At 36.1% G+C, this 13,757-nt stretch overlaps 1 protein-coding gene across 5 annotated transcripts in view; it reads right to left on the bottom strand.

The window, feature by feature from the left end:
• Positions 1-753: 753 nt before the first annotated feature.
• Positions 754-13,757, bottom strand: part of LOC135596724 (dol-P-Man:Man(7)GlcNAc(2)-PP-Dol alpha-1,6-mannosyltransferase-like) — a 27,397-nt gene continuing 14,393 nt past the window's right edge. For 2 of the 5 annotated variants that reach the window (XM_065088818.1, XM_065088820.1), the window contains exons 12-20: positions 11,714-11,785; positions 9,320-9,406; positions 9,166-9,233; positions 6,913-6,981; positions 6,710-6,792; positions 6,106-6,202; positions 3,323-3,388; positions 1,391-1,484; positions 754-1,230 (exon numbers count right to left, since the gene is read on the bottom strand). In XM_065088818.1, the coding sequence (XP_064944890.1) occupies positions 1,150-1,230; positions 1,391-1,484; positions 3,323-3,388; positions 6,106-6,202; positions 6,710-6,792; positions 6,913-6,981; positions 9,166-9,233; positions 9,320-9,406; positions 11,714-11,785 (717 nt within the window). In that variant the 3' untranslated portion in view covers positions 754-1,149. The remainder of the gene's footprint in view (positions 1,231-1,390; positions 1,485-3,322; positions 3,389-6,105; positions 6,203-6,709; positions 6,793-6,912; positions 6,982-9,165; positions 9,234-9,319; positions 9,407-11,713; positions 11,786-13,757) is intronic. The other 3 variants (XM_065088821.1, XM_065088822.1, XM_065088823.1) reach the window with 3 other exon arrangements.

Here is a 13,757-nt window from a genome sequence, read left to right as displayed (position 1 = left end):
TTGATCAGTGAAGTAGTCTATCTTGTTGTAATTTAATGGCTTTGGAATGTAAGAAAGAACAAGAATGGAACAAAAGTCTCTAAGTGGTGGTCTCCATTGGAAAATGGAGAATTTTCTGGGTGGATGAGGTCCTCCCAACTCACTAATGATGAAACAGGTTAATCAAAAATCTCTTACCCCTGACGGCGTGTTTTATGAATACCCATAAGCTCCTATCCACATACTTTAATGAGTTCCAAAAGGAAACGAAAAAAGACGAAAGAATAGTTGAGATTACTTTTATCCTTTTAATGAACCCTACGTATGGTTTACGGACATAGCGAGAACAAAAGTCTAGTTATTAGGTTACCCAGGCTTCAAATCCAGTAAAATAACACAAGATTTCTGCTGATAACAAGCTCGATATTTGCTTACCGTCCCAAAACAACAAGACTTTCAATTAGTCTGTCACCGACAATAAACAATATACATTCATAATAAACACGGTGGCAGATATTGTCTGGCGTTGTCACTGCTGGCGACCAACCTAGCGTCTGGTAAGCAACAGTTCAAAAAGACCATCTACACATGCATCTTTTCCCTTATAAACCAGAGTAACCATCCTAAAGACTTGGTTTCAAAATGTAAGTGAATGTTTTTAGAGTCTGTTCAGCTGAGAAACATTACATTTTTATCCAAGTGCCTAAGACCAGTGGTGTTTGTACCATTACAAGCCTAAGTGTTGCCCAACAACATAACTGAAACAAAGATTACTTGTGCCAAAAACTCATCTTTCATCGACAATGTTAGTTGCAGAATGATCCAAGCCCAGATGGTTTTTGAAAGGACACAATAACCAAAGCCATCCAAAACTACCTTTTGGTTCAGTCTCATCTGGCATTCAGCCACCCACCCCATGGATATGCTGCTATGGCCATCTTAAAACAAAGATCAAACTATTCTATAATGTAAATTGATACAAAAATCTCAGATGCACAATTTTGAATTTGCAATTGGCCAAAGTATATTAATCATCCAAAAATTCCAATGCCTCAACGTGCAGATACTATCGAAGCAAAGGCGATCTCTAATAATGCCTCATGCTCATTCCCTTTTTGGAGAAGATACATGATTATGCCTGCTCCAGTGGATACATTTCTGCAGGTGAAATCATGGGCAACCTGGCCAATTAAAAAGGTCAATATCCCGATCTCTCATGTTTCCATGAACAAATACTTTTGGCTCCTTTAACTGCATTCATGAGAATTATCAGTTTAAATCAGACAGCTGCAACTGACTGAACAGGAACTACCATAGTCCAATGTCAAACTCAACAATCAAGTTAGAACACAAGTCATATCTTTTATAAAGTACTACTCTCCAGAAGAAACCAAATAATGGAAATTCTTACCAAGAGAAATGGTGGAAAGCCAACCTGAAGACGGGCTCCAGAGAATCCATTTACCGCAAACAAGCACTTGTACCCATCAATGTGAAAATGCTCACTGAAGAAAGAGAAACAAAATAAATCTACTACAGAATGTTAAAATGAAGTAAAAAAAGGAAAAAAGAACTTATTCCTTCCAGGAAAAAAAGAGTGAGTTGGTATACAACAAAAGACTAACATACAAACATATATTTATGTGGAAATTAAACTTCCCCCAATCACTTTTACTCTGCCCTTTATGAGTCTGGCTTATAGGGTAGCATCAACCAGGTTAACTGCTGCATCCAATTGATGAAATATTTATATGATGGGACTTGGAGAAATGGTGATCCAAAAAATTAAAATGATGCCAAGCATCCAAATAATTTGGATACCAGAAATCAAACTGTTCAAAGGCCATCTTAAGTTCAGCAAGTCACGTTGAGAAAACAAATGTGTAGTTCTTACTTCTTAACTTCTTATTAATCATCCTTCTGGATAATCTAATAAATAGACTAGGCCATCAAGACATTTTCTAATTTTTGGCAACTTGGGGATCATGTTTAAATGTTCTACTTATCATTTTCCAATCACTATACACGAATCATGAGTGAAAATAAACACAACATTTGAAAATAACTATATAACGGGACATAATTTCTTTCTAGCCAGGTCTCACAGAAGCAATAAGATTGCTAACATCAAGTCAGTTACAAGTAGGTGGTGTAACAGAGACTGTCATATTGGTGCACTAATTTCCCATCCTACTTGAGCAAACGCTGAAGTTGTTCACCACAATGTTAGACTACCACAGGCTACAAGATAAACTGCTCAACAAAATTAAGCATACAAGTCTCATAAAGTTCCACCATTTTTTATGGACGGGTGCTCGCACTTTCACATGGGGAAACTACCATGTATGCAATATTCTGGACAAAATGTCATCACAGTCAGGCAATTCCATTATCTATTAGTGAATGTGCATGATTTGGTAGCATTAGCACTAGCCTCTTGTTGTTCTGACCTTGCTATTAATGATTGTACCCAAAGTGAAGGATGGTGAATACCTAAATTATTTAATTAAACTTGTGAAATACCTTGGTGGATCATAGGCTATAGATATATAATCCTCAACTGGGCCAATGGAACTAGAGCATGCCTTATAACAAGCATCATTGGCTGCAAAACTCCAACCATTAGTTTCATATGCTGATTCACAGCATCAAAGTTTTCTGATGTTATTACTAATGTATTGACACTATCATAGATGGTGCCCAATTTAGTAAGGTGATCATGCTGGGCCAGGATCATGAGTATTTATAGACATGATGTCTAATATGAGCCCTCTATCTTACTCATCACTGATGAGTTATCAAGAACAAGTCAGCGCCACTTTCCCAAAAATTTGTGCTTGAAGATTCAAGTTATCGTTCTTGACCACAGCACCACCAGTGAATCTAACCAATGGTGCACACAATTTATGCAATAAGTAAAAGACATATATAGGATTCGTCCCACTATTTCAACTTCCAGTCACCTAAACTACCCATTAGAAAGGAATGGTGCAGATGTCAGGATACTTCAATTCAAGTAGTCCCCACGTGAAATATGACTAAGCATCCAATTTATGCAACATGTTTAGAACATCACTTCCCACCCCATCTTTCTGCGGCAAAAAAGGAGACAAAATTATAGTTGAAACAATTACAAGAATCAGAATAGCCTTTTTTCTTCTTTGCCCTTGTAAAATTAGGCACAGGAATAAAGAAAGAAAACTGAAGGGACCAAGAATATTCTAGGATCAGTTATACCAATAGGTAGGTTACTTATCGTTAAGAAAAAAACTCTGCAAGCAACAATAAACTATGGAAGATCTAGTATTTATATGAAAACAAAAGAGCCAGAGTTAGAACTCACTTCAGCAGGTATGTAAAATTTCTGTCATGATACTCATCCAAGGCAATTCCTTCCTCTTTTGAGTATCTAGATGCATAATAGAAAAGAAAATTTTCTTATGGTTACAAATAAAGAAACCAAAGGAATACTAATCAAGATAAACATATTTCTCAGTTATGAGAAAGCTTTCAAGATCTAAAAGCAAAGTAAAATCTTGCAATCATCATTAGTTTACAAGCTTCTCCCAACAGATGGAGCCGAAAAATATAAACAGGCGGTATGAACTTATAAAAAGTTTAACGTTGTTAGAGGCTCATAAATCTAGCAGTTAGTTTTTTTATCACAACTCGTCAAAGATCAAGTTCAGGTTCTAGTTCTACTCACTAGACAAACAAGAAACATATAATTTGTAAAAATATTTCCAAACTGAAGTCATGGACCCTTGGTATATGCTGTTAAAATGAAATGGAAGATATCAGCCATGCAACAACACAGATATTCGACTCCACCAGAATTAGCATCCATCTGTGTGCATCTTCAGAAACAAAACCATCATTACTTGACAACCTAGGTGACCAAGCACTGTTATAAATGACCACCATCATTGATGTTTAAACTTACGAAGTGCATCTTCAATATATGCTAGAGGAACATAATGTGCATTAAACTAAATACAAAACAAAACCAGATAAATTTAAGCAATTTCTTACCTAATATAATGCTACTAATAATATTATTCCAATCAAATTAGGTCAACAAGTAGATCTTGTATTTCTTGCCAGCCTATAGATTGTTCCACTATATTGAATTTATGTTACACTCATCAATTATGGACAAAGTTTGTTCAGAAGATAATTCCTTGAAACTGAATAAATTTGCTAAACCGACACCTCGGAACAATGCTGTAGGTCTTCTTTTTGGGTTCCTCTGCATTATACTTTAGGACATGTTGCCATCAATATAATATTTTTCATTCTTGAACAATGTTTGGCTAGTGAATCAGTGAGTGTCTAGCAGAGGTTACATAAAATGAAGAGTCGCAAATTATGAGTGAGAAATATGGGAGAAATCCGGTTCAAACAACATCAGGTAGGCAATTATACCTTAATAATTCAAACTCTACAGTTTATATATTCAATCCTGAAGACGAGCTCAGTTGAATGGCATATTATAATCCCATACTTTCACAGGTCAAGAAATCATGACAATGCATTAAGGAATGTATTGCTGCTTAGCATACTATTTATCTTGCTAAGTCGCAACCTATCTCAGTATCTAGAAATTAATGATACCATCCTATAATTTCTTATACAAATATAAGTCATTAAGCACAGCAGTAAACGATTAAAATGATCCTACCATAGACGGTCATACCATGTGAAACAGTACGAGATGCAGACCAATCCATTTTGACTGATGCCAATACATACTGCCTGATATAATCGAAATTTGACCATTACCCGTACAGTTAAAATTCAACTGTTACCAACCAATGTCGATTGGATCTTAACTGCTGTTGGGCTAAAATTGACAATTTCAGCAACCAATCAGATTTTAACCTCCCAACCCCCTCTGTCACTCACTCTCTCACTCACATTGGTTCTCACACTTTCTCACCCTCGTTAGATGTGTTTAATCTCCCTAGGAGGTTAATTTGGATGGAGGAAATTAAAACTCAAGATCCAATGGAATCTGTCTTCAGTTGAAGGTATTTACCTTTTCTCTACGTTTTTCTTATCATTTCAAGTAACTTTCGATCCTTATAGCCTAGAATTTCTATACTACTTAGATATACTTTATTCTTATTTAATTATAATTTATATAGCAAATAATATCAATTTATATAGCAAAGAACCTTGAATTTTTTTTTCTCAATTTTGACTATTTTCAGTCAAAATTTCAATGTGTGCGCACATCAGGACGTACCGGTTCAACCCAAGACCAATATGCTGAGTTGGTAAAACATCGAAATGCTCATTGATTTCAATGGTACAAGACAAAATAATGTTGTATAGTCTTTATTCTTTTCCTTGGAAAAAAAATCATGCTAAAACATCAAAAGGCTCATCGATTCCTTAACTCTTAATCAATGAATTAGTCTTGGTAAAACAAAATGATTCTGATGGAAACTTTATAAATGCAAAATCAATTCATTTGTAGACATACCTTAAAAAAACAGGTGATAGTTCCATTCGTTGCATCACCCTGATCATCTATGATTAAAGGTTCAAGAGAAAAGTTATAGAAGTTGCTTTTGTTTGCTTGTCTTTTTGACCTTTGGAAAGCTACTTTCAATCTTAAGGATAGACGATTGACCGATCTACTTGTTTGCTTCTTAAGACATTTTGATAATTGAGATTTCTTATACCGTTACCGTGCACAGACCTTATGATATGCTAGCAGCTGGATAGTTACAACAGCACACCCTCCTATTTCTAGCAAAGCCCACATGCATGCCAAGCAATCTTTCTTGTGTCAATGTACACTTTTCGAAAGAGGTGAAAAGTTTAACATGGCTGGCTTAAGACAAATCCAATATTTTTATCTTGAATTATGAGACAGTTATTCACAAACTTTATAAAAATAAAAACAGGCCAATCCATCATATAAGCTTGTAAAGGACCCTTAAAATAACAAAAGAAACTAGATTGTTAAATTGGAACTGGCAGAATATAAGATTTACTTAATGAAGAAATAAATGATCGATTCAATGACCTTAAATAATGTGTAAGAATTATTTTAGGAGTCCTATGTTTTTACATGATCATGAACAAACACTACTTCAGATGGCCAGAAGAACAAACCTCCATGGATATTCATTTTCGCAAAAACGAGAAACTCCATTCATCGCTGTGAAGGCATCAATGTGAACAAACTTCTCTTTTGTCGTATTAGAGGTGTCTGTGAACACAGACTTCAATTAGTACACTCTTATCACTAAAAAAAGAATATACAGTGTATGCAGCTTGATAGTGCAGTAAGCTATATCTCTGTCAAAAGTTCAATTGTATAAACGGTATTGTTTGTATACTCTCATCCATCATTTCCAATATGGATTTCTAACACAGCCTTACTGATTTTACTAGGACTTCAATATCTTTATGGAAGAATTACCATAAGCTGGAAGGATATGTACTGCCTTTACATGATAAGTCATTTATGTGGTTAACGATTCTAGAAGTTGTCCTTACATGACAGAAAGAAATTGACATTTTCTGTGGAACATGAAAAAAGCTAACTTGCCTAGCATACATAGCAATCATGGTGAATAAGTGACCCAGCAAAAAAGGCAACTAGGAAGCTTTTAACGATTTTAAATAGAACATTCAGCGATTGAAAGCAATTAGACGCTTCTTAATGAGATAATAAGAGTCACAACATCAAGGAATGGATTGAATATATTATTACCCGCTTGATGTAGAGCCTTCAAAGCATAAGCTCCAGGATAATTGTAATAGGATGCAATGAATGTCATAACAGAGCATCCTAGACTATAAGAACCACATCATCAGCAAAAATAAAAACATAACTTCGTGATAACAAAAAAAATAAAATCATGAGCAGAGAAGTGCTCCCAAAGTTCTCTATCTTTGAGGATATAATAATTCAACCTGACAAGAAAAGATCCAAGCAACATTATGTAGAGCCACCTCCAGCCATCCTTCTTCTTGTTGATATATCTGAAAATTCACATCAAACATGTGACAATCAGAAAGTCATCTTAAATAATAACAGCAGGAACAGATTGGTGCAATCAACAATCATGCTAAGTTATAAAATTTTTATTTTGAAGTATAACTACGAGAAAACCTATTAGGATTGATGACTCTTTGGATGCTTTTGTGGGGAGAAATCACTCCTAAATTTTGTTCTCCTCACCTTCTAAGATTCTGATGAGCATGTGTTCAGATTTTGACTGTATTGGCTGGTAGGTCTAATTTTAACCAGTCTATCAGCTGACCCAGTATGCGGACCAAGTGATTCTGCTTGGTCCAGTCCAGAGTCAAGCATACTGCCTACAAGAATCAGCATTTATTGGCGATAAGTCTACCTACAGTATGATTACCAAGCATACCTCTGATTGGGCTATTTGTACATGTCATACTATCATGTCCTTAGCTAGGGTTATCTAAGGCGTGCAGCACCCAAGCGATATTCATCCACAAGGTCAGTGTAGATGGGTAATATGTCATCAATGTAGATGCCTTGGGATTATCGAAGGCATGCAGCACCCAAGCGATAATGTCCTTAACCTCGTGAAGTCCTTTGCACAAGTAATATGTCATCAAACACGAAAAGATAACCAGGGTCGCAAGCAACACAAAGCAACTCACTTTTATGAGACACAAAAAGACTCACAACCATGTTGAATAGTCATATATAAAGGGGTTCCGATGGTAGGTACAGATCCATTGTTCACACAAGACTTTCCCCGAACAAAAAACAAGCAGACTAAAACGTTGCACCACCCCTCAAACAGATAAACCAATGTACCATCCAACCCATGTCACCTAAGGTTCCAAGTGTTGGGACAACTGATGTTTTGTTCTGCAACACCGTCAACCAGAAATCAGCCTATGGCACACGAGAACGTTATTTTGGTTTTTTTTTTCCACATGAAGGCGAACAGCCAAAGATGTTTCCAACTTCCAAGTTTTACTTGACAAAAACATAAAACAAAAACAAATTAAAATAAGGTTGACAATAGTACTTCCTATCAAGGTTCGCAATACCGTACCGCACCGGAGTTTCGACCTGGGCTCGGTACCGGTACGGTACGGTATACCGCTCGGTACACCCAGGTGTACCGAGCGGTATATTCAGGCGTGTCTAGCACTGTAGCAATGCTACAGTACTACTACAGTGTCGGAACGGTAACCTATGGCCCGCGTACCGAAAGTCTGTCGGACCGGTACGTACCGCCCGTACCGGGCGGTACGGACCAGTACTGCAAACCATGCTTCCTATCCCATACAAGCTACCCATGAGAAAACACCCAGAAACACCGAAAAATAATGGAAAAACAATATCAAGTGTCCCAAACATGCGTCAAACACTTTGGTTGCTTTACTCCATGACATACCCTAATCCTTTTCTATCTTTTCTTCTCTTCTTCTTTTCTACTTTCTCTTCTGCTGCACTGTTCCTCCCAACAACATTACTGTCGCCTTCTCTCTAAACCCTTTGTCACTTCTTGTCCTCCTTCATTTCATAATTCTGCCTGACCCAATCCGAAGTCAAGCATACTGCCTAGAAGCATCGAGGTTTATTGGGTGATAAGACTACATAACCTATTTGTACCGACCATCCCTCTGATTGCGCGGAAAGCCTACTGCACAGTATTTGTACTTGTGGTACCCCAACAACATTGCCTTCGTCTCCTATCCAAAGCCATTGTCACCGCTTGTCCTCCTTCACTGCATGTCTATTGCTCCCTCCCTCATCTTTTTCTATCTCTTCTTGCAGGGTGCAGCTGGTACCTACCAGTGCTGACCTATACAAACACTCGGTACACTGTAGAGCACTAGCACCATACTAGTCCAACCACTGACTGGCATCAATATTGAACGGAGATTTTTTAATCCTCTGATATAGTAAGCATGTGTAGAAATCATAAGGTTCTGGTTGTTTTTATAGAGAAAAAATAAGTAACAAATTTAGAGAAGCATAAAGTTGATCTTAAAACAGTGAGGACTATAAATGTCTCAGAACATAGTAATCATACCATAGTATAGTAGTGTTCCAGATACCCCCAAGAAATTCAACTGACATTATGCATATTCATAACATGAAGATATCAACTTCCAAATAGTATACAATCAACTTCAGCACAAAAACATATGCGAAAGCTATGTTTATCTTACAGTCTGCTTGCTGTAATTGCGGCAGATACATTGAACATAGGAATGGAACCAATTATAAAACGAAGCTCCTGTAATATCAGAAGAAGCAACAATATATCTCATCATTAGTGCAATAAGGATTCAAAAAGGTCAACTTGATTTCAGCTGTATTTACCTTGTGTGGAAGTTTCGAGTAAAGTAAAACAAAGCAGAAAACAGGAACAATGTATTGCATAACCCTCCTGTCAAGCAGGACTCCTGCCTGCAACAATCAAACAACAGTTACGTATTTTTTTCTGATAAATAAAATAATAATAGATTACAAAGATTATTTAGTTATTTTGAACAACTTAAAGAACAAAACCTTCATGAGGCCTTTGTTATTTGTTGTTTGTTCATGTTAATGTTTTTATTATTATTTGATTTTTTTTAAGCATTCACAGAAATAATTGTACAAAACTACAAATGGATATATCATAATGATCTATCATGGTAGAATTGAGTATACACTCAAACTTGGAGGACATGATCAATATTCACTGAGTGCCTACAGATTCCCAAAAAGCATTCATGAAAATTCAAATCTAATGACGGACCTAACTTAAATTCTTTTTTACATACTAAGCAACTTTCTAGAAACAAAGGTTCGTTGTCTCGTACCAACTATGTGTAATGGTCCCTGGCCGGACCAGTACGTATCGATTGACATCAGTGCAAGTACCGAAGACTCAAAGATAAAGGAGGAGAATAAGGAACAGATGTCGGTGGAGGAAGACGAGGACGAAGGAAGAAAAAGGAGGAAGTAGATGAGTAAGAGGAGGGAGGAAGAGAAAGACCAAGGAAGAAGAGGAGGTGATAGAGTTAAAGGAGGGAGGAAGAGGAAGGAGGAGGAAGTGCTTGTTTTCTAAAGTCCTTGTTTGCGGACTTGCGACTATTCATTTACCCACTAAAGTCCTTGTTTTCTCCTTCCTCTCTTTTCTCTCTTACACACGAAGTGCTTACTGAATTGCTTGTAAAGCTACCTTCTTCGCGAGATATCGGGACTTGTTCGCCACTCATTTTCGAACTAATCAATTTGCTCATTTACAAGTCCATCGAGACTTAAGCAAAGTTGCAACTAGGCTGACCCTTTGCGAACGGATAATGCATGGGTGCTTCACGACTCAGGCAATTCCTACTAAATCCATGACAGTATGTTACTCCTTCAAAGACAACTTAATCAACTACAATAAATAAGACATGCAGTTATTGAACAATGATACATCATTTTACAATTATGGGTATAAAAGATTAATACCAGCAGCTTCATAGTAAATATCAAAATCATCAACTTAATTTGTATACATTTCTATTTGGGATAATCACCTACTTAACCATCAAATAAAACCTAGTTATATATGGTGATAAAAAGATAATATAGATTATAGAGTGAGTGAAGACCTTGTAATCCTAAGATCCAAATAGTTGAGGCAGAAAGTTTGATCCAAAGAGAACAAAAATAGTGTTAATTATCAAGTATCAAGTTTTTCTTTTGGAAAGAAAGCAAGTACCAACTTTAGTGACTAAAAGGTCCAAGTATCAGAATACTTATATGCCGTACTGTTACCAAAAGATCTAGGATCCATAACAAAAGTCAACATAAGAGATTGCAGCATGTTCAGAACTTGAAAAATCTAACGTTGTAAACTTGAGATTGGAATAGTTGAAGGAGAAAGTTCAAATACCAGACCCAAACTAGTGTGTTTCAGCAAATATCAAGGTTTTTTATAAAAATAAACAAGTATTAACTTTAGTGACTAAAAGGTCCAAGTATCAGATTTACATAGGGAAATCTGCATTAACTTTAGTAAGCTAGTAAACAATGTTACTAGTATGTCAACATGGATCCAACATGCACGACAATACAAAGGCAATTACGACAAACAAATATAAGTAACATTGATAAACATACTCAAGTGACCTATTAAACACAATCCTTCAGTTACATTTTCAAGTCTTACTTTACATGTACTCTCCAATATGATGACACAGCTTTTTCCAAGTAGCAATTTATCATCTAAAGTGAAGCTAAAAGGAAAACGAACCAGACAACTAAGTTCAGATATTATTTTGGCATTTGAGTGTGAATTCCATACACGTTCAGGCATTCTTTCATTAATGAAAAAATAGTCTGGAGTGAAACATTATTACTGATTTCTCAACAAGGATCCAACACAGATAGAGACACGGAGGCAATTATGATAAATAAATACAAGCAACATGGATCAACATACTCAAATGACTTATTGATACAATCCCTAAGTTACATTTTCAAGTCCTTTTTAACATGTACTTTCCAAAGCAATGACAGCTTTTTCCAAGTAGGAAGCTAACATCTACATTGAAACTAATATGCAAAGAAAAGCCAACCAGACAATTAAGTTCAGATGGTTATTTTGGAATAAAAGTGTGAATTCGATGAGTTCAGACATTCTTCTATCAATGAAAAAATAGTATGGACTAATATCCACAGAAAAAATAACACATAAAACAACAGGATGCATACTAGATGTGATATACACGAACTCACCAGGCAGAGAGGATATGCCACAAGCAAGGAGCGAGGAAGTGCTGAAGTGAAGTACCAATGAAATGATTGTGTCTAACTCCATGAGGTCAAAGGGAACACAATGTAGACTTGGTCTACATGGACAAAAAAACGGGTACAAGACATGTTTATCATATTTTAATCCCTAAAATCTTTGAAATCAGCATCCAATTTTTCATTTTTTTATTTACTTATTAAACTTTAAATCCCAATCTCTAGTGCATATCAGCCCTTTTGTCCAATGATAAAATTACCAAAATACTGGTAAAATTACACCCTGGAATTTGATACTGAAAAAATATTTTAGAACAATATAAGAGATGTCATGACTTATCATAATAGTTTGTATGCTAGCATAGCAGTACCCTCTTGGACCAGTACATCTAAGTTGATCTGCAAGTATAAACCAACATATTTAAATCCCATGTTTTTGCCTACTTAACCATGGGTATTATCAAGAGATTCAAGACAACCATGAGGATGTAATTAGTGATATACAAACATATACTCTACCATGGTTCGCCTTACCGGTCCGTACCAGTGTACCGACCAATTGTTTGTATGGTATGTATCGACATATGATATGATGGATCATACCGATGTACCAGTATGTACCACCCAAATCGGTCCCCTATTGGACTGGTACATACCACATGTACCAAGTGATATTTTGCGATATGGAAACCTTGGTACATACCACACGTACCAAGTTAAATGTCGAAAGCAATCAAGCACTAAACATAAGACATGAATTTGACTAAGGCACCATAAGTCTGAATTAGGCCCCAACCTTTTTTCTCTTCATCTTACCTTTAGTGAAGTTATATCACTTCTGTCGCATCACAAACTTCCTTAAGGTAAACAGGTGCAACCACCATAAGAAAAACAATGAAAAAAGGGGAAAAGGAAAAAGAGATAAGAAACTAGAAAAATATTGGAGCTAATCCCTAGCTAATGAATAGTATGAGAAGTATGATAAGCATCAATTTCAAAGACCAAAAAAAGAAAAAGAAAAGTTTTAAGGTCTTAAAGGGGTTAATGATGATTTGATGTCGTAAAAGTTTTAAGCCTGGTATAAACATAAGTTCACACATAGGGCAATCCATGAATAGTTACCCCAAATAATTAGCATGCATAATAACCAGCCTTTTGTTATTCAATAAATAGAGGTTTAGGCTTTGGCTAAGCTCAAGCTGGCTTGGTCACAAGTATTGATGAACAAGTTAGCCCTCACCATACCACAGATTTGAGACTTATGAGCCACTAGTAGAATGGAGCTCAAGCGAAATGCAGGTAGAGTAATTCATTTCATAGGGTTTCACTATACATTTAATATTGGTAATATTCTGGTCATAATTGCATTGTATTGAAGCTAATGATGCTCCTTTATTTTAGCATCAGTATGGACTAAAACTGAGGGGATGTAGCATGGAACTACAACCTCTCTGCCTTGCCATACAGTATATATCAAACCTTTTCTTTTTCCAAATCCAAAAAAACAAACAATAAGCATCAGGATAGAGAAAATTATAAAAAAAATGTTGTAGAATAGGAACAAAAGAGATGAAAGGAGACTGGTGCAATGTTGTCTGTCATGATTATTAATTATCAGATTCAAGGTCCTGAGTTTCTTGGCTTCTTTAAAGATTACTTTTTGTATATATCTCAAGGAAATAGAGAGCAAAAGATATTTTTATGGGAAGAAACTAACTTCCATTTTGTTTTCTTTTAAATCTCCTCATCACAGTTTCAGCCCAAAATTTTGGGCTTGAGTAGTGAGAAAAAGGAAATTTGTTTACTACTTTTGTAACTAAATGAGATTCATATTTGTAACAAGGAATTATGTCTCACCCAGACCGGTATGAAACGTGCAATACGTATCGGTCCAAGCGTCAAACGGTATGTAGACTGCCACAGGTCCGAACCACTCATATAAAAGGGAAACTCTCCTAACCCTAATCACTTCTCAGTTCTCACACATGCAGAATCCACTTCTCATACATGCCCCCCTCGCTTCTCACGCAGT

Source organism: Musa acuminata, chromosome BXJ1-11 (assembly GCF_036884655.1).
Source record: "Musa acuminata AAA Group cultivar baxijiao chromosome BXJ1-11, Cavendish_Baxijiao_AAA, whole genome shotgun sequence".
NCBI lineage: Eukaryota > Viridiplantae > Streptophyta > Magnoliopsida > Zingiberales > Musaceae > Musa > Musa acuminata.
Note: the sequence above shows the minus strand (reverse complement) of the source record. Positions and strands in the feature narration are given on the sequence as shown.